At 44.4% G+C, this 25,705-nt stretch overlaps 1 protein-coding gene across 3 annotated transcripts in view; it reads right to left on the reverse strand.

Annotated features, from left to right (window-relative positions):
- Positions 1-1,403: 1,403 nt before the first annotated feature.
- The window catches only part of WDR93 (WD repeat domain 93), a 33,807-nt gene continuing 9,505 nt past the window's right edge, over positions 1,404-25,705 (reverse strand). For 2 of the 3 annotated variants that reach the window (XM_034667882.1, XM_034667880.1), the window contains exons 5-12: positions 21,893-21,971; positions 20,039-20,154; positions 10,288-10,372; positions 6,589-6,760; positions 5,100-5,170; positions 4,472-4,558; positions 3,297-3,416; positions 1,404-1,646 (exon numbers count right to left, since the gene is read on the reverse strand). In XM_034667882.1, the coding sequence (XP_034523773.1) occupies positions 1,420-1,646; positions 3,297-3,416; positions 4,472-4,558; positions 5,100-5,170; positions 6,589-6,760; positions 10,288-10,372; positions 20,039-20,154; positions 21,893-21,971 (957 nt within the window). In that variant the 3' untranslated portion in view covers positions 1,404-1,419. Of the gene's footprint in view, positions 1,647-3,296; positions 3,417-4,471; positions 4,559-5,099; positions 5,171-6,588; positions 6,761-10,287; positions 10,373-18,410; positions 18,450-20,038; positions 20,155-21,892; positions 21,972-25,705 lie in introns of all 3 variants that reach the window. The other variant, XM_034667883.1, reaches the window with a different exon arrangement.

Genomic DNA, 25,705 nt, shown 5'->3' on the forward strand with positions numbered 1-25,705 from the left:
GGTGGCCCAGTCAGTTGAGCGTCTGACTCTTGATTTCGGCTCAGGTCATGGACTCACGGGTTGTGGGATCGAGCCCCGCTTCGGGCTTCTTGCTCAGCAGGGAGTCTACTTGAAAGAGTCCCTCCACCCCATCCCCTGCTTGTGCATGAACTCTCTCTCTCTCAATATAAATAAATCTTTTTTAAAAAAAATGTCTTTAAAGAAAAAAGGTGGAGTCAATTTTCCCATTGCTTGCCTGAGGGTGTGACCATGTGACGTGCTCTGTCCAGCATGGCAAGAGCAGAGGCCTGGAAAGCGTTTGTGCGTTGCAGCGGCCCTGGGGGACTCCTTAGGCTGCCAGGTGGTGGAGGCTGAGACAGCCTGCAGGAGTGGCCACAGGAGGAGAAACAAGTGTCCTGGCCAACAGCCACCTATGTGAGTGAGGCCACCTAAGACCATCCAGCCCCTGGCCGAGCTGCCAGCTGCCTGAGACACATGTGAGAGCCTAACCAAGACCAGTGGAGGAGCCGCCCAGCTGAGCCTAGTACAAATTGCTGACCTACAGGATCAGGGGGTTCTGGGCTAAACAATGACTGTTTTCTTTAGCCATTAAGTCGTGGAGTGGTTTGTTATATACAGCAATAGATAATTACTAAGGCGGTCACCTTTGGGAAGGAGAGAGAAGAGTGTGACCAGGGACAAGACCACAGAGGACCTTAGCTGAACTGGAGATGATTTATTTTTTTAAGAGATTTCATTTATTTATTAGAGAAAGAGATAGAAAGCACAAGCAGAGGTAGAGAGAGAAACAGACACCCCGTTGAGCAGGGAGCCTGACATGGGGCTCGATCCCAGGACCCCCGGATCATGACCTGAGCCAAAGGCAGACACTTAACCAACTCAGCCACCCAGGTGCCCTGGAGATGATCTATTTCTTAAGTTTAATGATGGGTACAGGGGAGTTTCCCTCTTTCTCTGTCTGTCTGTCTGTCTCTCTCTCGATACACACACACACACACACACACACACACACACCACACAGAGCGTACGTATAGAGTGTGTAGATCTGTGTGTACGTGTATGCTATATAGATAGATAGACCCTAAATACACAAACATATTATACAGGTCATTTGCATGCATAAAGTATTTCACAATTTAAAAAAGAAAGAGACCCTTGAGGAAATGGATAAAAGGCTATTTTGGCAGGAATGAAGAAATGATGCTCTTCTTGGTCATGTGGGACATGAAAGGTGTCATTTGTGCCGTCATACAATTTGCAAGACGAGTTTTACACGTCTACACACATATAAGACAGTGGGGACCTTGAGAAGCTCAGGGCGGGCGGCGGCTCCAGAGCTGCCAGACTCCTGCGGGGAGGCGGTCAGTTTCCTGTCAGTGAATAGCGTCCCGTCTGGTAGATCGTTTACCCCGCCCTAACTCAAGCCACCCACCTCTCCGCAAGCACACTGATGGCGGGTCCCTGCGTCCCTTCGGCCGTCACCAGGTGGAGAGAAGAATCTGTGCACAGCACCACGCATTTCATGTGGGATTTCAAGGGACTCTCAGGATACATGTTCTGTCCTTTGTGGACTAAGAAGTACTTCAGGAAGTGAACACTCTGGCAGGAACATCCCTTGGGAAGAGCGACGACCCCAAAGGGGAAACCTGGAGAAATAATTGCACAAGCAGGTCAGAAAAGTAGGTGGGGGATGATGCAGCCCTGGGCGCAGGGTCTGTGACCAGCAGGTGTATGTGGGACATGAAGGCAAGACCCAGCAATGAGAGCCTCTGAGGGTGAAACCAGAAACCCCAATGTCCAGTGGGAGAGAAGAGCCCCCCTTCTGAGTATGGAGAGGCGTGGGGGACGGGGAGGACCAGGCCTGTGGGGGGCGGGCACGGAAGGAAGGAAGCTACACCCAGCCAGGTCCTGAACCACAGCTGACTGTGGCAGGTCAAGGTGCATCAGGGGGGTGAGGGGTATGTGTGTGTGTGTGGCCAAGCAATATCCAGAACGTATCAATATCCCAAAAAATGAAAGCAAGCTATTGGGCAAGCGAATGTGAAATCAGCATCATTCTTCTGCCGTTGATGTATCTTTAGCTATTGTAAGAATGCTGTGGTGCAGTAACTCAAGTTCAAGAGAGCCTGTAGCCATGTTTATCTTCCCACCATGTGGGCGGAGGGCCCGCTATGGGAAACCACCATGGAATTCTGCAGATGGAAGTAGGCCAAGTGAGGGAGGCACTGTCCCTGGCTCTCCCCAATGTGCTGGCTGGGAGGGCTGCCAGGAAGACGGCCCACCTCTACTCTCAAATGAAACACGTATCCAATTATAAAATGACAAACCAGTNAAGGCACTGGCCCTGGCTCTCCCCAGTGTGCTGGCTGGGAGGGCTGCCAGGAAGACGGCCCACCTCTACTCTCAAATGAAACACGTATCCAATTATAAAATGACAAACCAGTGATTCAGTCATCACTTCTAAAAACGTTTAGTAAGAGGGAGACACTCCCGGGGTGCCTGGGTGGCTCAGTCGGTTAGGCGTTCGACTCTTGGTTTGGGCTCAAGTCATGATCTCTTGGGTGGTGGGATAGAGCTGTGTGTTGGCCTCCGTGCTCGGTGAGGAGTCTGTTTGAGGTTCTCTCTCTCCATCTCCCTCTGCCCCTCCCCTCCCCACTCTCTCTCTCAAATAAATGAATAAATAAAGGGATACATTTCCTTAGATCCTGATCAATTTAGAGCAACTAGACACCACTGATTTTCTGTGCCTGCAGAGCCAGGTGAAGGACCCTGGGACCCCGGGACTCTAGCAAGGTGCCACCCACCCAGAATAGCTGCTGGTCTTGCCCTGGCCACCTTAGAGGTCTCTTAGCTTCCACACCAGTGAGGTTCCTGCTGACCAGGGTGGGGGTACAATAGCAGGAAGGAAGATTTGCTTATTTTGAGAGCTTGGGAGATAGGGGGAGGCAGGCTGAAGCTGCCATGATCCCACATCCTGGGCTGGAAGACACTTCCTCACCGGAGTGTGATAACGAGGTAATGGACAGATTTCCTGGCCCTGGTCCGGTGCTGGGTGTGGNCGGGTGTGAAGCAAGAGCTCCATAAAAACACAGGGAATGGGAATTGTCAGGACATATGAAGTTCAATAAATGTCCTATGAATGAATGACTGAGGGGACAGCAAGACCAGCTCCCCAACTTGGCTTAAGAACACAGAGTAATGAAACAGAAGGCCCAGAGCCTACTGGAATTCCAGAGCTCCCAGAGTCTCGATCCCCAGACACCCCCCCCAGGTGTTAGGCAGAGGCGGGGGCTCACCTTCGGCCAGGTCCCACAGTGTGAGCACACCATCCTCACAGGCCAGCACGAGGTAGGCGCAGGTGCAGCTCAGCTGGGAGACCGCAATGGGAGCGGCGCAGGGCCACACGGCCTCCGGGTCTAGTGGGGAGGACACCAGGCGCTAGGCTGCTTCCCAGCCCCGCACCCACCTGTCACCTCCACCTGCACAGCCCGAGACCCAGACTAGCACGCCTGTCTAGAACAAGGGCAGGAACCACTGCCTGGGCTCACTCTCTCGCCTCTCAGCAACGCTGTCTCCTCCCGCAGGATAAAAGAAGGGGTTATAGCACTATTTCACAGCAGCTAACACCGGATGAGTGCTTACGAGGTGCCGAGCACTGTGCAAAGCACTTGACATGCCTCCTTCCATTAATTCTCACAAGGATCCCATAAGGCGAGTCCTGTCAGTACCCCTATTTCACAGACGAGGAAACTGAGGCAGAGATGTGAGCGACCTGCCCAAGGTCCCAGCCAGTCAGTACAGAGGTTGAGATTGGAAGCCACGCTGCCTGGGAGAGGGCTGGAAGGAGAGAGAGTCTTCCTTTGTCCATTTTTACATTTTACGACTATACTTGTATAATTCTGAATTACAACGTAAACGTACAGCTGGAAGAATTACCACAACGTGAACTTGCTTACGTAACTGCTTCCATGAGTCTGTATAAACCAAACAACCACCAGATTTCCAGAGCGCCTTCAATTTCAAAGAGCCGTCACGTCCAGAGACCCTCTGGATTTTGCTATGCACGACAAGCGCGAGCAGTGGGCAGGGATGGTGTCGTGAATTAGCTCTGTGTTTCAGATGAGAAAACGGGACTGGGGCGCTTGGTGACTGGCCTGATAGCACACGGCTTGTAGACCGTTGGGCTGGGGCTGATCCGGCCTCTGGCACCAGGCCTCTGTTTACCTGAGCTGCCAAAGGAGCCCTGTGGGCCTGACTGGGCTTTGTCCCTATTGACCTGTTCTCTTTAAGAAACGTGAGCCTTCAGAGACAGCACCTTGCGGTCACTGACACCCCCAGCCACTGAGCCACCTGCTTCTGCCTGCACAGCTCTGCTCCCCTAAAGTGACTCATCAGTCACATGCCGTCAACTAAGCTGGAGAAGGCCATGTTCTGAGAGCCCCAAGCTTAGGCAACTCCCATCTCAAAGTACCGACTTTATCCTTCAGAGTTCGGTGAAGTGAATACAGGAAGAAGTTGTGACTTCCAGTCCAGTGTATGCCAAGGACACAGGCTACCCCTGGGAAAGAAGAGAGAGGGGCGTCACATCAGGAATGTGGGTACCCTCTGGTTTGTATGGAAGCTGTTTGCCCAAGAGGAAGTCGGTTTGCAGTCAACAGTGGTCTGTTCTAACAGGCAGCATTCAACAGAAGGATGTGTCTCCCGGGAGGAGGGGGGCACCCCCGGGAGGGCTGTTCCTAGGGCCAGGTCGCCTTCCCAGGTGGGGAGGACAGTCACACTGCCCCTCAGCTGCTTTCACATCTTCTAGATCATTCATGTCCTCTTGGCTGTCGGTGTTTTAAATAACCTTTTCTACAAAATGAATTCATGTCCACAAGCAGCCCGGTGGGTTGTGTGCTCACACCCTCATCTGTGGCAGATCACTCCCTAAAGACAGTGCCTGCCTCCGTCATCAGGGGATCTGGGTGCCGCTTGTCCAACCAGAAACTGTTAAGCTCCAGGTGTGCAGCTGGCGACCCACCTTCTGCCTCACTGTCTCCCACCAGGCCGGGTTTGCTGGGGCATTCCCTCGAGTGGCTCCCTGCTTCGTGTTCATTTACCTGAGGGGCTCTTGACTTCCGCTGGCATCACAATTATGCTGCTAGGAAGGAGGAAATGGAAGGTGGCCGTGCTGGGGAAAAAAGAGACACCAGTCAGAGCCCCGGCAGACCCCTCGGCCAGGAGAGATGCTGGCAGAGCGCTGGTACTAAAACCAGGCATGGGTAGTTAGGATGGACCTTCCCGGGGGTACAGGGCCGGGAGCTCAATCACGTTCTATGTGCTGGTCCCGGTGGCTGCAGACCTTGGAAGTTGGGGAGGGCGGGGCAGGCTGAGCTGTGGGAGTCACTCCCAGGCTGGGAACAGCCCCCAGCTCCGAGCAGAACTTTCTCTGTCCTCGGGGAAGATCCCTTAGTGACCAGACTTGGCTCTCTTATGCTGGGGGCAATCCAACCAGGGGGTGCTGATAAATTTGCTCTTCTTAGAAAAAAAAAAAAGGCAAACTAACTTCCTGCTTTATAGAGTTTGCTTTTACAAGACTTCTTGTGGTATAAAGACTCCCACTACAGACATTGTCGGCAGTTTAACAACGAGCCTGCAAGGCTCCTGCCTACCCTGTTAGGCAGCGCGCCCCCAAACCTCACTGGGTCCTGGTTCAGGTCTCCAGTGGTTGCTATGAGGGCACAAGCCTGGGAGTCTGTGTCCTGAAGCGAGAAAATTGGAGATGCTCTTGACAGCAAGATGAGAGGCTTTCCACGTGAAGCAAGAACATTCCTGAGGTCCAGCATAGCTGTGAGGACAGCTAGTTCCTAAAACCAGCTCCACCAAGTTCAAAGACTTGGGCTCAGTTTTTACCATCACAGCAGGTTCATGAGCCCCTGCTGCCCGAGGTTACAAAGGAAGGTGTTTCAGTAATTATACATTAACATATGACAGTTAGAGAGATTGGATGGAGGGGCGCCTGGGTGGCACAGCGGTTAAGCGTCTGCCTTCGGCTCAGGGCTCAGGGCGTGATCCCAGCGTTGTGGGATCGAGCCCCACATCAGGCTCCTCCACTATGAGCCTGCTTCTTCCTCTCCCACTCCCCCTGCTTGTGTTCCCTCTCTCGCTGGCTGTCTCTGTCTCTGTCAAATAAATAAATAAAATCTTTAAAAAAAAAAAAAGTTGGATGGAAATGGAGGAAACCTGAATAGTGTGACTTTTATTTCTGTCTTCAGGATCTTCTGTGTTGTCGACATAATCAGGAAAAAATTTTTTACGAGATACTGTGCATAAAATTGTAAAATGAACTCTACTTATCTGCATACATGGCATGGGGAGTTAGGATGGACCTGTCTATCCCCTCTTTGAAATCCATGTGATCAGCCTCTAACTGTATTTGAACAATCTCCACGCACCTTTCCAAAAGATCTGCTGAAATTTTCAGAAAAATGCCCCAAACCAGGAGGAGCTTTTAGACCTCGGATGAATTCAAGGGCTTGGGTTGAGTCCTGCGTGTGCCCCCATGGCTCCCGGGGAGCAGGGTGCTTCTGCGACCTCCGTCCCGCTCACCTGAGTGGCTCCTCCTCCCACTCCCCGTCCAGGTACTTCTTGTACAAGGCGTGGAAGATGGCCGCCTGCTGCTCCCACTGACTGTCCTTGATGAAGTGGTTCTGCCCCGAGCCCAGCCCGTAGTAGTCCTCTACCTTTGCAAAGACTTCCAGAGGGCTTTTAAATGTGGTACCTAGGTTGAAAAGATTCCAGAATTGGTCAAACCATGGGACTTCCCTTTCCTGATTTTCCCTCCTTCCTCCGTGCTTCCCAGTTTCCTATGGAATTCCTCATCCTCAGAAATCCATCTGGGAGCCCAGGGTTCGGCCCTCTCCCTGCATCTTTCCTCCCCTGGCTGCTCAGGGAGCACAGGTGAAGGGCAGCTGCCCTCCCTCCTCCTACAGCCCCATGCCACTATCACTTCCTGTTTCCGGATTACTGGATCCAGAGAGGAGGCCAAGGAAATGTTCACGAGGTCACTAGAGGCCTCAGACCACCGTTGCTGTCTCCCTAGCTCAGCAAGGCCCCAAACCTGCCAGTTATGGTCACTACTGAGCCGCTGCTGAAGGCCCACATAAGCAGACAGTCCTGTCCCCTACCTGTGTTTACATCTATCCAACTACCTTCCTTCAAAAATCTCCTTTCTGCCAATCACTTCTCACCACTCCGCTTTCCCTGAAACCTTTCATTTCTTCCTTTTTCAGCTGTTCCTAAATCCTTTTTCAGCTGTTCCTAAATCCTGATTTATTTTCTGGGTGCCCACCCCAGCTTTTTGAACTCTGCTGTCTTCGGAGGGTGCCCAGGAGGCCTCACAGTGCCCCACGTCCCCTTCCCCAGAGGCAACCATTGTCCCTGGTTTCTTGCATTCATTGCCACAAGGAGACCCCTTTGGTATAAACAAATGATAATATGTGATACGTTAGTAGTCCCCGAAGTGTGGTCCCAGATCAGCAGGGATCTGGCAGGCTCAACCAGAACCTACTAGAAATGCAGATTCTTACTAGAAACTGCTGGGGCGGGGGCAGCAGTTTGGGTTCTACCAAGTTCTCCAGGTGAGTCTGAGCCAGCTAACGTTTGAGAATTGCTCTCAGACACTAGCATTCTTGCATTTTTCACTCACAGTAGCTTGGAGATCTCTTCATAGGACTATAGACCTTCCTCAACGTTGCTTGTTTTCATTCACTGAAACTTCTTCTTGTGAAATATCACACATTCAACAAAGAGTATAAAAAATATATACATCTTAATAAATTGTTACAAGGCAAACATCTGTCTCTACTCAGGTCCGGAGACAGGACATCGTCCGCTCCCTAGAAGCTCTGCAAAGGCCCGTCTCCAGTCACAACCTCCTGGGAAGAGGAGCAGCCACTCTCTTGGCTTCTATGTAAGTACCAAGTCGCGTTTATTTTACTTTTGTCTAAATGTACGTCTAAACCCGGTAGCTTCGTTTGGCCTGATTTTGAACTCTACACACAAATGGAATTATATACGGTGTTAACTCTGTGTCTGCTTTCTGGCTTAATACTGTTGGTGAGATCTGGCCATTTTGTTGTGGAGAGCTGTAGTTTGTTCCTTTTTATCGACAGTATTCCATCGAGTGAATATATGAGAGTTTCTTTATCTGTTCTATCGTTGATGGACATTCCGGTTGTTCCGTGTTGGGGGCTGTTGAAAATCACATCACTGTTACCATTCTTGTACACATCCGTAAATGCCTGGAGCACATTTACTTGTAAACCTATCAGGTGTATACCTAGAAGAAGGGGGACCACTTTGCCCCAGTTTGCTCAGGAGTTCCCTAGTGTTAGTACTGAAAGCCCCACATCCCAGGAAACCCCTCAGTCCCAGGCAAGCTGGAATGGTCGGTCACATTGCCTAGGAGTGTAAGTACTGGGTCCCAGGGTGTAAATTATCATCGACATCACTCGATCATACCACACTGTTTTCCAAAGTGATTGCACCTATTTTCACTTGTACAGTGTGTGAGAGTGTATGGTTATTCCACATCCTTACCAACCTGGTACCGTCAGCCTCTTTCCATTGTTGCCATCCCGGTGGGTATGGAGTGGTAGCTCATTGTGGTTTTAATTTGCATTTCCCTGATAAGTAACGATGTTGAGTACATATGTTCATATGTTTATTGGCCATTTGAATAATCTCTTGCCTGTTTTATACTAGATTATCTCTTTCCTTTAATAAGTTGTAGGAATTCTTTATATACTCTTGATATGGACCATTCACAAGTCTTATGTGTTTTGCAAATATCTTTTCCCAATATGTGGCTTGCTCTTTCATGCTTTTAATGATGTCTTAGGGTGACTAGAAGTCCTTAACTTCAGAAGCCAAATTTATCAAATTTTTCTTTTATTATAAGTGCTTTTTGTGTTTATTTTGTGTGTTTTGTTTAAAAAGTCTTTCCCTACCCAGAAGTCATACAGATAGTCTTATATTAATTTTTAAAAGCTTTATTGTTGGGGCAGCTAAGGGCTCAGTTGGTGAAGCGTCTGCCTTCGGCTCAGGTCATGATCTCGGGGTCCTGGGATCAAGCCCCACATCAGGCTCCCTCCTCGGTGGGGAATCTGCTTCTCCCTCTCCTTCTGCCCTTCCCCCCACTCATGCTTGCTCGCTCGCTCTCTCTCTCTCAAATAAAAAATTTTAAAAGCTTTATTGTTTTCTCTTTCCTATTCACTTCTATGGTTCATCTGGAATTTATTTTTGTGTATGGTGTGAGGCAGGAGCCAAGTCTCACTTTTGTTTCCATATGGACAAGCAGCACAATTGATTGGAATGACCATCCTTTCTCCACTGTTCTGCCTCAGGTGTCAAGTATCAAGTGGCCACTAATGCCTGTGTCTGTTCTGGCCTCTGTGATATTTCATTCATCTATTTTTCTATATTGTCTCAATCACTTAGCTTTATAATAAATCTTGATGGAACAAATCATATCATCATGTTCTTTTATGAGAGTGAATTGGATATTCTCGGCCGTTTGAGTTTCCTGCTTTGTTTTTAATGGTTGCAAAGTATTCTTTTGGATGGGTGTACCAGATTTTATTTAACTAGTCTTTTGCCTCTATAAATACTGCTGCAGCGAACATTCTTATATCTTCGATGTCATGTGCAGGTATTGAAAGTATATACTCTATCCTCTGCCTATAATGGACTTTTCTGCTCCTCATGACCTACTCCTGCTTATCCTTCAAAACCTTCCCAAATGTCCCGTCCTTTGATAAAGACTTTGCCTGCTTTGTGGGCAGAGTTAGTCACTCTTTCCTCTATGTTTTCATGGTCCTAGATGTTCCCCATTGCTGCACTTATCATATCCTACAATGCTGGCTTCCTCTTACTCTTCCTTGGTAGAACTGCAGCTTTTAGAGCACAAGAAGATGTGTCTTACTAATCTGTATGCTTGGTGCATTATTGGCACTCAGCAAATACTAATGAATGAACTAGCAAAGGAATATAGAAATGAATAAACTCCAGCTAGATGTCTGTCTTTCCTGATGTCCCAATTCTGTTAGTTAGTTGTATCCTTATAATATCTATATTTTTTGTCTTTAGATCCCAGAGCTTATGACTTAAAAGTTTTTTTCCTTTCAGAACTATATTTATAATTTAGATACTGCTAATAAATAGAAAAGATGGGAAATGTGGAGAAAGGCAAAGCAAGAAAAAACAGTAATGGCAGGAGGAAAGATGGTGTATTTGAATTATACTAACCTGTAACTGGTTTGGGTGGTTTGATCTTCATTATGTGAACCGGAAGACTCAACTTAATGTCAACTCTAAAACACACGTTCATATCCTACAATAAGGAAAAGGCACAGCTAATAAGCCAACAAAGGAGATATAACAGAATCATTAAAAACACATCCAAAAGAAGACAGAAAAAGAGGGGAAAGAAAGAAAAACAGGTTGGGCAAATAGAAAGTAAGTAGCAAAGTGATAGTTTTAAATCCAAACAATCACATTAAATATAAATGGCCTAACTACCCCAATTAAAAGGTAATTGTATAAAAATTGTATAAGAAGGTAAGACCAAGCTACATGCTGTCAAAAAGAAACTCATTTTAAATACAAAGACCCCAATACATTAAAAGTATAGGAAAAGAGACATCTTGTAAAACTAATCAAAAGAAAGCTGGGGTGACTATATTACTATCTGACATAATAGATTTCAGAGTAAAGAATATTACCAGGGATCAAAGAGTCACTGAATAATGATAAAATGTCAATTCATCAAGGAGAAATGACATTCCAAATGTTTATCCACCGAACAACAGAGCTTCAAAATACACGAAGCAAAGACTCATAGAAGTGAAAGCAGAAATAGATAAATCTGTAATCTTAGAGATTTGAACACTTGTCTCCCAAGAACTGATAGAATAAACAGAAAATCGGTAAGAATATAGTAAAGATACAGAAGGAAAAGCAGTAAAGATATAGGAGACTTAAATAACTTGACCAACAATAGCTGAATACACATTCTTTTCAAATGCACGTAGAACACTTACCAAGATGAACCATATTTTGGGCACAAAACAAATCTTAATAAATTTAAAAGGTTTCAAATTCTATGATGCATGTTCTCTGATCACAATGGAATTAAATTAGAAATCACAAAAATAAAGATATCTGGAACATCTCCAGTATTTAGACCCTAAATAATATGCTTCTAAATAATTCACTGGTCAAAAAAAAATAAATCAAAAAGCAAGTTAGGAAGTAATCTGAAGTATTTTTAAAAATAACATCAAAATTTAAAGGAAGCAGCTAAAACAGTGCTTAGCTATAAGTTTATAGCACTAAATGCCTATATCAGAAAAGAAGATCTCAAATCAATGACCTAGCTTTCTACCTTAGCAAACCAGAAGACACAAGAAAACTTAAACTTGAAGTAAGCAGATGAAAGAAAATATTAAAAATCAAATTGGAAACTGATGAGATAGAAAGCACAAAAAATGGAGACAAAGAAATGAAACCAAAAGCTGGCTCTTTGATGACTTTAATAAAATTGACAAACCTCTAGGCAAGCTGATTAAGAAAAAAGAGAAAACACAAATTACCGATATCAGAAATGGGGGCACCTGGGTGGCTAAGTCAGTTGAGTGTCCGACTCTTGACTTTGGCTCAGGTCATGATCTCAGGGTTGTGAGGTAGAAACCCCATGGGACTCTGCAATCAATGAGTCTGCTTGGGATTCTCTCTCCCTCTCTCTCTGTGCCTTCCCCCAGCTCTCTCTGTCTAATCAATCAATCAATCAATCAATCATCAATCCAACAAACCAATATCAGAAATGAAGAAGATGACATCAAAACAGATTTTACAGGGGTGCTTGTGTGGCTCAGTCTGGATTCGGCTCAGGTCATGATCTTGGAGTCATGGGATCAAGCCCCACCTCAGTCTCTGGGTTCAGCATGGAGTCTGCTTGAGTTTCTTTCCCTCTGTCCCTCCCCTTGCTTGTTCCCCCTCCCTCTTTCTCTAAAATAAATAAGGAAGGAAGGAAGTCAATCTTTTTAAAAAAACAGATTTTACAAATAATGAAAGGATAACAAGGGATTACGAAACACTTTAAGCCAATACATTTGATAACATATAATATGGACAAATTCCTTAAAAGACACAAAATACAAAAGCTTGCTTAAGAAGAAAGAGATAACCCTTTGTCACTCAAGACATTGAATTTGTAGTTCCACAAAGAAAACGCCACAGTTAGATGGCTTTATTGGTTAATTCTATCAAACATTTTAGGAAGAAATAATACCAATTCTACACAAACTCTTCCAGAAAATAAAATAGGAATACTCCGACTTATTATACGAGGCCAGCATCACCCTGATATCACAACCAAAGATGTTATAAGAAAATAAAACTGGGGCGCCTGGCTGGATCAGTCAGTGGAATGTGTGACTCTTGATCTCGGGTTTGAGTTCAAGCCCCACATTGGGTTTAGAGATTACTTAAAAACAAAATCTTAAAAAGCAAAGAAAACTAAACATATCCTTCATGAACATAGATGGAAAATTTATTAAGAAAATATTGGCAAGTTAAAATTGGTGAGTTGGATCTATGAATAGTTTCTTTAAAAATAAAAAGAAGGCACATATAAATAACATTAAGAACAAGAAAAGGGACTAATTTAAGAGACAGGTTTTTATTTTGATGCAGTAGGGAAGGTATTTACACATATCTACCTATAGCTATATATCTACACTAATAAATGAATTGTGATTGAAATAGGCTCAATTTTTTAAATTTTGAAATTAAAAAGATAATATAGGACTTATTTAGACCTAGAGGGTAAAAAGAGAAATATCCAGCTTTCTTTACAAGGCTAGCATAACACTAATACCAAATGCTGAAAAGAAAACCACAAGAGAAAAAAACCTCTACAAGCCAATCTCATGTTTGGAACATAGGTACTATTCATGAACACACATCCACTAGTTTGCTTTGCTAATATCTTATTCAGGACAGTGCAATTAAATGAATTATTACCAAGTATGGATTACCCAGGAATGAAAGGAAGAATGTTTCAACATTAGAAAATCTATCAATGCAATTAATCAATGCATTAAAGGAGATTAAAGGAGAAAACTCCTCTCAAAAGATGAGGAGAAAGTATTTGATGAAGGTCAGTATCTATTCCTAATTAAAAAAAACAACAAACTCTTAACAAACAAAGGCTAGAGGGGCACATGCTTAACTTAATAAAGGATATTTATGTCAAACACCTATAGTAAGCTTCACGCACAATGGTGAAACACTTGGAGTGTCCTAGTTAGGTCCTAGATAGTGTACTATCACCACGACTAGTCAACATTTTACTAGAGATCCTAGAAAATAGAACAAGGGAGAACAATAAATAAATAGGAAGAATAAATACTTGAAAAAGGAGAAGTTGTCATTGCTTACCATCATGATTGTCTACGATTATCTAGTTAGAAAATCCAACAGTATCAGCTGACAAACCATTAGAACTTCAATAAAGAGGCCAAGAGTCCTGAGACTCAGGTAAAGGAAGTTAAGTACGGGATTTAAGGAGGTACTCACTCTTCGGTGCCCACCCTATGCTTGCATGACCCTGACAGTATCTACTTTTTTGCTGACCTCACCCGAATACAAGATCGATGCAAAAATCAATAGCTTCCCTATGCACTAGTGTAGTGGACACTGGTCATCTTTTTGGTTATCCAGCCCTAAATACACTTTCTTCTTTGAGGGGGCTCCCCTACTGTGTGAGTCTGGAAGACTCTGTCTCCCTCTAAGGAACTGAAGGAGCCAGATTTTTCTTCCTCTCCCTTGGAGGTCAGGGTGTTGACACATGACCTACGCTCAACCAGCTGTGTGTCCCTGCCTAGGACTGTGACTCTTAAGGAAGTGACACAGAGATCTAGAAACAGTAGAGAAATTATTCACAGTGGAGGTGGCCATGTCGAGAGCCTAGTGACAGAGCCATCTTGGAAAGCCCAGCATCAGCTTTGGTGGCTGTGTCTCTTGGGGGTGGTGATGTTCAGAAGCGGTGGGAGTGCAGTCCTGGCTACAGCGTTTTCACAGCCTACCCTCCCTTGGTTCCTTCCAATTTTCTGAAACCTGATATCCTTCCAACTTCTTCGCTGCAACTAAGGACCTGATGAATACTGCTGCAGTCATGGACTAGCAATAACTAGCTGGAAAATATAGATGGTAGTGTGAACATTTAACATTTAACACCTCTCCTTCCTGAAACCCCATTAAAATGACAGAAAGGTGCTTTTTCAAAAAGGAATAAACTCATAAGGAATAAGAGAATAAAAGGAGACCAAAGCAAGAAAAATTTGAAGTTGGAAAGCAGGTAGCTAAATGATTTAGCAGACGCAAGAAAGTCAGATCTGAACCAGTAGGGGAGAAAGCCTGGGAGTCATCTGCTTTATACCACGAACACCCTAAGACTCAAGAAATTGGCAGCTCCAGGTGTCTCGAGTGGAAGTGCCAGTGGGACCAGCAACGGGATTGGTTGAAAATCTCTTTAAGAAGCATATAAACTCTTAGACTCCCTAACACCACACAGCCAGCAGAATGAAGTTAAAGTTGACATACTGAATGTTGAAGTTCCCCCCCCACCCTCCACCCCCAAGGTGTCTTCCCCACAAGCCTCTGCAATTCAGGTGAGAGCTGCAGTTAGAGAGGCACCCAGCACCCCCTTAGAGCAGGGGCCCCGCCCACATCCTTCCCTGGGAGCTACACCCAGAGTGTAGGCATCATGCACCATCGCTTTTGGCTGTGTCTGTGAGCATCTGTACTTCATGTCAATTTATTTTATACATACATTAGCAAGATGTGTCCTAAGTTATCAGAAAAGCCTAAGAGAGGTTATTTTGGGAGTTTGGGAACACTCAAAAATTTTTCCATATAAATTAATGGTAATTTCTTCTTCACTTTACACCATTTTGGCAAAGGAAGGGTTTCATAGGAATGTTCTCCCTTCAGATGGCAGGAGAAACCTGTACTCTCCAAGACACTAACATGAGTGTTTCCCAACACTGAAGCCCAGTTGGGGCACTCTTCAGCAAAACCACAGTCACCAAGCCCCAACCATGCCCAAAGGCTGGCTTCCTGTCAGTTTCCCCCTGACTCCTACTCTTATGAGTAGAGAGCCAAGTACCACCAGACAAGGGAAGAGAGCATCTCTTCAAAAAGACAGAGACCAAAACAAATAGACAGAAAAAAGCAACTTGGGGAAAATAGATCATACATGGAGAAGAAACACCAACTATGATCATAAATGTTCTTAGGGAAGGCATAGTATTTACCAAATAAACAAACAATCAGAGAACAAAGGGAGGCTCTTGTAAATGAAAATATGCAAAAATGAAAAACTCAGTGAGAGAGTGGAGAGACTGAGCCAATGAGCTCTCCCCAAAGGTAAACAACAACAAAAGTATGGAAAACAGAACAGAGCATATACAGGTGGCATTGATGAGATTAGAACCCTGGCAATTTTGCTCCAAAGTTCATTAAGGTCCTGGTGTAGGCAGAGGAATATTGTAATGGGACAGGATAAAGAGCATAGAAGTATATATAGGAATAATAAAAGGTCACATTTCAAAACAAATGGGAAAAGATGAATTACTCAACGATATTTGTGTGATGATTGGCTATTTGAAAAAAACATAAAAGTTGACCCTTTCCTCACTCCATTCACAAAAGATGCTCCCCTATGAATTAGAGTGAAATGTCAAAACAAAACTTTGAAATTATTAGAAGAAACCACAGGAGAACTTATTTATAGCCTTGAGGTAGGGAAAGCCTTCTTCAGTGAAATGAGTATTTAAAAAAAAAAGGATAGAAAATTCTGACTATATTCAAACTTAAAATGTCTTTTTGGGGTGGTGCCTGGGTGGCTCAGTTGGTTAAGCATCTGCCTTTGGCTTGGGTCAGGATCCCAGGGTCCTGGGGACTCCCTGCTCAGTGGGGGGGGGGCTGCTTCTCCTTCTCCCTCTGCTGCTCCCCATGCTTATGCTCTCTCTCTGTTAAATAAATAAAATCTTTAAAAAAAAAAAAGTCTTCCTCCCCTTTCTTTTAGAGAGAGAGTGCGTGCATGCATACACAGTGGGGGAGGGGGGAGAGAGAGCCTTAAGTGGGGCTCGATCTCACAACCCTGAGATCATGACCTGAGCCAAAATCGAACTTGACGCCCGACTGACTGAGCTACCCAGGTGCCCCAGACCTAAAACTTCTTTAGAACAGAAAAGCACATAAACAAAGGAGAAAGGGAAACAACAAATTGGAAGCAAATATATAACAAGCAAATGATACAGGCAGGCAATTCAAAGAAAACATCAGTGGCCAATAAAAAATATGGAGATCAATAAAAATTACACGAGATGCCATCTTGTTCCATCAGTTTGCAAAAAAAAAAAAAAAAAAAAAAAAAAAANCCTAAGTGGGGCTCGATCTCACAACCCTGAGATCATGACCTGAGCCAAAATCGAATTGGACGCCCGACTGACTGAGCTACCCAGGTGCCCTAGACCTAAAACTTCTTTAGAACAGAAAAGCACATAAACAAAGGAAAAAGGGAAACAACAAATTGGAAGCAAATATATAACAAGCAAACGATATAGGCAGGCAATTCAAAGAAAACATCAGCGGCCAATAAAAAATATGGAGATCAATGAAAATTACACGAGATGCCATCCTGTTCCATCAGTTTGCAAAAAAAAAAAAAAAAAAAAANGGGGGGCAACTTAGCAGTATCTATGTTAACACTAAAAATGCACGTACCTGAATGTTCAGAAGCACCCAGGTATACAAAGAATTTACAAAGATTTTCACTGTGTAATGTTAAAGCCACAAATCGGGGATATCCTCAGTATCAGCAATAGACTCATACCCCAAATAAACTGTGGTATATTCATAATACGGAACCGAATACAAGAGGTCGAAAGAACAAGGTGGGTTTATTTGACACTGAAAAATTTTGCCAAAAAGTTGATGAGTTTAAAAAAAAAAAAAGCAATGTTGTAAGAAAATATAAATAAAGGAAATTCTCATAAAACAAAACAAAAATAGAAAAAAATCCCNGCAACGTTGTAAGAAAATATAAGAAATTCTCATAAAACAAAACAAAAATAGAAAAAAATCCCATAGAAAAGACATTCCCATAAAACAAAACTATATTTTTTAAGATAAATTGACGTGAGAATCTAAATACATATTGAAGATCAAGAAAACACACACCAAGCTAGTAATGGTGAGGACCTGTGGAGACAGCTGCTCTCTCTGAACTACCTGGCTTTTCCCAGAGCGATGTGTTCACATAGTGTTTGTATAATTTGAAACATAACGTAATTTATTTATTCCTTTTTTAGATCTTAGCTGGGTTTTTTTAAAGATCTTATTTGTTTATTTGAGAGATAGAATGAGCAAGAGAGAGACAGCGCACGCAAACAGGGGCAGACAGAGAGGGAGAAGCAGGCTCCCTGCTGAGCAAGGAGCCCAATGCAGGGAACGATCCTAGGACCTTGGGATCATGACCTGAGCCGAAGACAGATGTTTAACTGACTGAGCCACTCAGGCTCCCTGTAACATAATGTAATTCAAAAGGGGGAGAAAGAGAGGGCTCTTGAGAGACTTCCATGTGGAGGCGACCTCTACTCTACTGGCAAGCCTGAGTCCTCCCAAGAGCAGAGCCTCTGGAAAGCATGCCTCGAAGGGAGAGCCAGGAAGCTCTAGGGAAGCCACTAAGTTATCCCAATACAAAGATGAAACCCCTCAGGACACTCGGCTTGGTGGATTGGGCTGTTATTTTGGCAGGGGCAAATTGGGTCTCATAGAGCCTGAGTATATATAATTTAGGGGCCTCTGCAAAAAGGAGAACACAAAATTTTGAACACAAAATGCCCATGGCCATCCTAATACCACTCAAAATGGAGTAAATGGTGACAGGGGAAGTGTGAGTGAAAAGAAGACAATGGTTTTAAGTGGCTGTGGTTAAAATGTTACTTTTGCCAATTTACAAAACTATGGGACATGGGAACACATTGTTAGGGTCCCTTGCAAGGCCTTGGAACCGCCATACAAGCGAGGGGCCCTGAAATTTCATCTCCCTTATCTTCATGGAAACCCCTGTTTGGACAAACGACGTGGGTCAATTATCCTCAAGGATAGGGGGCCATCTTTCGTGGATATGAGGCACGAGATTAAGGCACAGAGAATCTGAAAATCGTGCCCTAGTGGAATATTTTACTAGTATACTTGGTATTTAAAGTACATTTCAAGTCAAAATAGAAACCCATGGCACACAACCTAAATCTCCCTGGAGATTTTCTTTAAAGTTCTTTACCTTTAAAGTTCCTTACCATTTCTAAATTCTCTGAACTCACGGGTTCGAGAGTATTCTGAAGAGAAAAGTGAGAAATTAATTCGCAATAGGCTCGATGTATGTGCCCCCTCCCTTTAATCTCTTTCTCCCTGTCACTGTCGTCAGTAGTGAACTCATCCTGTCAGAGGACTGACATTTGTGTGATCGCCCGGCCTGCAGGATTTTAACACAGGATCCCTACCGTCCAGGATCTTAGAATGTAGGAGAGGAAACTGGAAATAGCAATAGGAAGAAATATGAATGAACGGAGGTAAGGAGATCAGTTAGGAGCCCATTCCAAAAATCTAAGTCGAAGCAAATATTTCTGATCAGCAAAATATATTGGCGACGTTGACAATTTTATTTAGGCAATGTAACTCATCGTCACCAGGACGACCCCTGCAACTGGTGTTGGCTGTAAGTTGGCTGCTTCTCAGTGTATGGAAACTGAGTGAATTATGGTGAGAAACACCCCCATTCCAAGGTGGTTTTCCCAGCTGGATAATACATGAAGCCCTCAAATAATCCGTTAGGTACTCAGTATGATGCTGTGGTGTTGGTTCATAAGAAGCAGGAGGAATGTTCTTACCAATCCAGAAATTTATCATCTAGTTAATTTAAAAAAACCTTTCATGCACACAGGAACAACTAAAAATCAAGGTAGTGTATGGGAGGTGCCAAAAATAGGTACAAGAAATAAATTCTGTAAGAGTTTCGAGAAGGAAGATCTCTGGGCTGGTGACTCTTCCAGGGATCAGGACTATACCCCGCTTCGAAGACACTCACTGGGGAGAAATGGCCCTTGTTTGAAGCCACTCAGTGATCTCAGCAGTGAATGGGAGTCCGTCTCGCTCTCCTGCATTAACAATTTCCCAGTTGCTTAGCACCTGATACGGTGCATTTTAAAGGCACACCCAATTAATAATTGTTGTTGGCTAAAAAACAGTAAGTGGATAGATAAGCAAATTGAGCTTCAAAAGACAATTTACTGAGGAGCTATATTTTAAAGACAGCACGAAGCGCAGGGATCACATGTAACTAAACTGAAATGGGGGCGCCTGGCTGGCTCAGTGGGTGGAGTGCGTGACTCTTGATCTCTGGGTGGTGGTTCGAGCCCTATGTTGGGCACAGAGACTACTTTTAAAAAAATGTAAGAATAGGAAAGTAAACTGAAATGGTAGAGCTCCTACTGTCTAAGGATCATATGAAGAATATATGTATTTCTGTATATTGAGAACAACCGGTTTATACCATAATCTGGGAAATTCAGTGAGGCATGGAAGAATTATTTCAGCCCAGATGGGGAAAAAAATTACCACTGAGACAGGAATCAGGATAAAAGAGTGTTCGTTTTCCTGGAGAAATGCCTGGGAGTGGTCTTGGTGAAGGGGCAACTCTCAGACGAGAGAGAGAGTGAGGCTCCCACTATTGAGGACCCCTCTACTTTTTAATATCTTATTTTTAACCAAAACAAACCGATTTTGGAGTCATGGGCCAATGTGCCTCCTGTCCTCTCTTTCAGCCTCCATAAGGCGCCATTTGTCCTGAATTCCAAGGAGGATTCAGGCTGGATGTGGGTCAAAGGTAGGGAGAAACATATCTGTGGGAAACAGGGATGTTTCCTACCGCTTGTGGCTGTCTGACTTTTTTCTTCGGATTTACAGCTGGTTGGGGGTGCTCCACTTCCTTGAGCCAAGACTCCTTGGGCAATTTATACACATCCAGCCAAACATCTCCGGCTCCTGCATTGGGAAACCAAGGAGCCATTGAGCAACTGTGAGCAGGCGACAAGGTTCCTGTGAGGAACAGCCTGTCTTCTCAGAACTCCCAGCACAGGGACCAGCAGGCACCCTCGGAACACAGACTTAGGCAACCCCAAGGAGACGTGGTCCTGCAGCGGGTCGCTGCCAGTTCTCACCCCCGCAGAGCTGGCGGGCGCCCCGTGCAGGCCACTGCCCTGTGAAGGAAACTGGGCTCCTCACCCTCACAGCACTGATATTACAGTTTTTAACCAAGCTGTCTGCTCTGCCCGGTCCCCGTGTTTTCTAGGTTCCAAGTGGTAAATTCTACTGACGTTTTGTCGTACAGCTTTTCCAGGGGAAGAAGGCGGGGTTACACTGACTCCATAACTGAGAGGGGGATGGCTGAGGGCTGGAATTGGGAGAGATCCCTCAAGAGCATTCTTCTGACTGGTGTTTCTGGAAATGACAACCCACGGAAGTGGTTGTGGGGCTTTAAATTGTCACAGAAACACACTCAGCTTCTATACTCAATACCTGTCAACCTAGGAAGGGTCACTTCCCCTTGGTGTGGGGCTCTGGCTAAGTGTTTTCTTTAACAAGTAATCATCTGGACACCTGGACCTCAGGCTTCTGGCCTACAGTCCTGGGAAAGAATAAGTATCTTTTGTTTTAAGCCACCCGGCTTGTGGTACTTTGTTGGGGCCTAGGAAACATGACAGAGTATAAAAGCTTCCTTTGATGCATAAAGCATTGTAACGTATATGCTTTCCTCAAACACTTAACATTCGAGGGGCCTGTGGCAAGAATATAGAGGCCTATATACCATTTGTTTAAATATTTAAAAGTTAAAAATCAAGCTAACAGCCACTTGAATAAAAGATGTTCTATCACCACAGTAATAATTACAGCAGGTAAAATCCAAGGATGAATGATAGAATTGGTGGGCTATACTTTTAGGGAAAATGGGATATATGCATAGTCTCAAAGTATCTATCTCCAAATATTTATCAATCACTATGGTGCTTTCAACATATGCCCCCAAATTCTTTGATTCTCCTACCTCCAAGAAGAGATGCTTAAATCCTCTGCCCTTGAGTGTGGCCTGGACATAGTGATTTGCTTCTAACACAGCGTGGGAAGGGAAAAGCAATATCTTAACAGTAGAGGAACCTGGCAGATGACAGTTAACTAGGGGATGTTGCTAGCACAGACCCCCTGATATACAATGACAAGAGCACGTCACCTCTGTGGCACCTCCCCCAAATCTTTAACCCTGGTTGAATCATGAGATACACAGCAGGCAAATTCAAATTGGGGGACATTGTACAAAATATCTAACTGGTATTCTTCAAAAGTGTCAAGGCCATGAAAAACAAAGAAAGACCAAGAAATTGTCACAGATCAGAGTAGACTAAGAAGACATGATGACTAATAGGATTGAGCCTTGGAACAAAAATATTAGTGGAAAAACAGGCAAAATCTGAAAAGAAAAAAAAAAAAAACCCCACCACCCTTAGTTAATAGTATTATACCGATGTCATTGCTTAACTCTGACAAATGTACTGTGGTCATATTACATGTTGGTATTGGAAAAACTGGGTGAAGGGTCCAGGGGAAGCCTGTACCTATCTTTACAACTCTCCTGTAAATAATTTCTACATAAAAGGTTTGAAAAAGGGTGGTTATCTGGAAGAGACTACAAATCGGAACCTTCTTATCGGCCTTCGGTTACTCTTGCCTTGTAGGAGGAAGGCTGCGAAGTCCCCTCCTTGAGAGATCTCCATCTTTATACAGGTGGTCTGCTTACTGGCATCATCCTGAAAAGAAGAGAGGGGCTGATGGAGTAGAGCTCAGCCTGATGACGGAGAGGAATGTGTTTTGGGGTGTTTTGTGGATCACACCAGGGAACACAAATCCTCTTGGTGCTTGAGACATGAAAAGATGCCTCAAACTGCCTCATACTTCCCATTTATGTACAGCCGTTGGACAAGATCGTATGTAAAGAAGTGGAATTTCGATTTCATGCCTAAAGGTTTTGGACATATTTCCTGGTTTCTTAAATACTCCTGATGATTGTGGTGATTGCATACTATCTGTTCTCCGGGTCATCTCTGCAAACTCTAGAGACCTACGCCAGCACTCATTCAAAATGAGTCAAACTAAGTTCTATATGACACGAAAACTCTGGTCAGGTGCCTTCATCTGTTCAGGCTGCTATAACAAGATACCATAGACTGGAGGGCTCGTAAACAATTAACCTTTATCTCTCACAGTCCTGGAGGCTGGAATGCCAAGATTTCCAGATTTCAAGAATCTGGCAGATTCAATGTCTGGTGAGAGCCCATGTGCTGGTTCGTAGACTTCCTGCCTGCCACGTCCTCAGGGTGCCCTCCCATGGTGGAAGGGTTGAGGGAGCTCTCTTGGGCCTCATCTAAGGGCACTAATCCCACTTATGAAGGCTCTGTCTTCACGACCTAAACACTTCCCAAAGGCCCCACCTCCTATTGCCATCACACTGGGGATTAGGATTTCAACCTGAATTCTGTGGGGACACAAACATTCAGTCCATAGCAAGAAGAGACTGACTATAACCCTAGTATGAAATCTACTCATATTTCAGGCCAGGTGAGAGACTCAATGTTTATGGTTGTCTGTGGCTTGCTTTTTCATTTTCTTAATTGAATCTTTATAACAAAGATCATTGTTGTTATTAAGACCTTTATTCATAGGTGCTTGCATTTTGTTGACTTTTTTTTGAAAAAAAAATCAAGTTGTAATGTTTTATTACAAATTAAAAATGAGGTGCTTAAAAACCTCAACTTGGCTAGGGCCACCAGGGTGGCTCAGTTGGTTAAGCGTCCAACTCTTGATTTTGGCTCAGGTGGTGAGATCAAGCCCTGTATCTGGCCCTGCACTGGGCGCAGAGCCTGCTTGGGATTCTCTCTCTCCCTCTCCCTTTGCCTCTCCCCCACCACCCCAGCCTTGCTCTCTATCTTTTTCTCTCCCAAAATAAAAATAAAAACAAAAATCTCAACTTGGCTAGATATGAAACAATTTTAAAACCTTTAAAGGTGTAGAGAGAAAAACGCAGACTTCTTGAAAAACCCATTTGGTATTACCAAAAAGAGACATCTTCAAGTAAAAATAAAAACCAGATGCTGCATAGATAATGCCACTAGTTCTAGCTGTCTGGTCAACGGTAGAAAAACAAGCACTTAAGGTCTTCAACTCCAATCTTTCGTTCGCCTCTTACTGCTGGAATGTCATAATTTCACCCATCCCCCCACCTCCACCCCCCCACCCCGCCCTTCTGGCAACCACCAATTTGTTCTCTGTATTTAAGAGTCTATTTCTGTTTTTTCTCGTTTGTTTTGTTTCTTAGATTCCACATAAGAGTGAAATCATGGTATTTGTCTTCCTCTGTCTGACTTATTTCACTTGGAATTATACCCTCTAGGTCCACCCATGTTGCAAATGGCAAGATCTCATTCTTTTTTATGGCTGAGTAATATTCCATTGTGTCTGTATATACCACATCTTCTGTATCCATTCATCCATCAATAGACACTTGGGTCCTTCCATAATTTGGCTATTGTAAGCAGTGCTGCAGGAAACACAGAGGTGCATGTATCTTTTCAAATTAGTGTTTTGTTTTCTTTGGGTAAATTCCCAGTAGTGTAATTACTGGATCTTGTGGTATTTCTATTTTTAATTTTTTGAGGAATTTCCATAGTTTTCCACAGTGACTGCACCCATTTACATTCCCACCAACAGTGCACAAGGGTTCCTTTTCTCCACATCCTTGCCAATTCTTGTTATTTCTTATCTTTGATTCTAGCCATTCTGGCAGGTGTGAGGTAATATCATTGTGGTTTCAATTTGCATTTCCCTGGTGATGAGTGATGTTGAACATCTTTTCATGAGTCTGTCGGCCATCTGCATGTCTTCTTTGGAGAAATGTCAGTTCATATTTTATTCTCCTGCCCATTTTTTAATTGGATTATTTGTTTTTTGGGTGTTGAGTTGAATTAAGTTCTTTATATATTTTGGATACTATCAGATATGTCATTTGCAAATATCTTCCCCCATTCTGTAGGTTGCCTTGTCATTTTGTTGCTGGTTTCTTTTGCTGTGCAAAAACCTTTTATTTTGGGATAGTCCGGATAGCTTTTTCGAGATCACTCCTTGTGTGCTGACTGAAGTGCATGATGGTACAGGTGGTTAGCCTGGGTTTGCTCAGCCCCACCCTGCTCGGCCATGAAGTCTCCCCTGAATTCTCAGCTGCTTTTGTCCCTTTGCCATCATGGCTTAGGTTTTCCAGGCATTTGCATCAATAATAGAAGTTGCGGGGTTGAAGTGGCTGCTGACCTTGGGTCTCATCTCCTTGATTTTCCTTCTCCTCTTCACTGCTGTTCTCTCCAGGCTGTCTTTGGTGAGGAGGACCCATCCCCTGCTACAGATTCTCTCACTGGTCTACCTGCTTCTGCATCCTGCTTGTCAACCCCCTCCATCCCTTCTGCACAGGAGGGTGGGCATGGTGTGACGGGCTCCCGCAGGGTCTCCACCCACATGCAGGTGGGGACTGTCGGCTGCGCCAGGCCCAGTGTTGTGGGGCCTGACCTTCAGGGGCACTCTCTGACCTCTCATTCCTTTCCCTCCTCTCACTAGTCTGGAATTCCCCTGGTAACCGCATGGAGGCCTAGCCATAGATGTGGCAGCATTCACAGTGGTTCTGTTCTGCTGCAGTTAGTAAAACTGTCTTGCACTGAACTCCTCCAGGGTCTATAACGCCTACTGCCTCTGCATACTTTCTCCTCCAGCAACATCAAACTCTTCCATCTCTCCATCTCCTATACCGAAAAGTCCCTTCTTGGGGTTACCTTTTACGGCAGTCTGCTATCCAAATACATCTTTCTTGGTGTCCTTGCTGCTAATGAAACCATGTCTGTTCTGCACAAGGACCATCTGACTGGTCCCTAAACCTCTGTTGCCATGACCTTCTTGTCCCCACCAGCAGGTGCCACTGCTCCCTGCACCCCAGCAGGTGGTGTGGGCAGGGGCATTGTGGAGGCCCCTGCTGGGTCTCCGCCCCACTGCTCAGGATTGTGGTCACTCTGACCGGGGCCAGCCAAGACAGCTGTGGCTCCTCCTGGGGTGAGAGCATCACTGGCCAGCTCCCAGTGGGGCTGCTCAAGGCTCTCAGGGCTCCAGTCAGTTCCTGCTACAGAGTGAACTCTAATAACATCTTTTGATGAAAAGTTTTAATTTTTTTAAACAGCTTTATTAGAAATATAATAACATATACCAACTACACGTTTCAAGTCTACTATTTGATGTTTCAACATATGTGTATCCCTTAAAACCATCTCTACAAGACCATGAGCATATCCATCACCCCCGAAAGTTTCCTCCTGCCCTTGGTAATCATCCCCTTCACCTTTCTCCCACCGCACCCCAGGCAAAAACTGATGCTGTCACTACGTTAGTTTGTATTTTTTAGAATTTTATATAAATGGAACCATACAGTGTGTACTCTTTTTGGGTCTGACTT

The sequence above is a fragment of the Ailuropoda melanoleuca genome, chromosome 9 (genome assembly GCF_002007445.2).
Source record: "Ailuropoda melanoleuca isolate Jingjing chromosome 9, ASM200744v2, whole genome shotgun sequence".
In the NCBI taxonomy this organism is placed as follows: domain Eukaryota; kingdom Metazoa; phylum Chordata; class Mammalia; order Carnivora; family Ursidae; genus Ailuropoda; species Ailuropoda melanoleuca.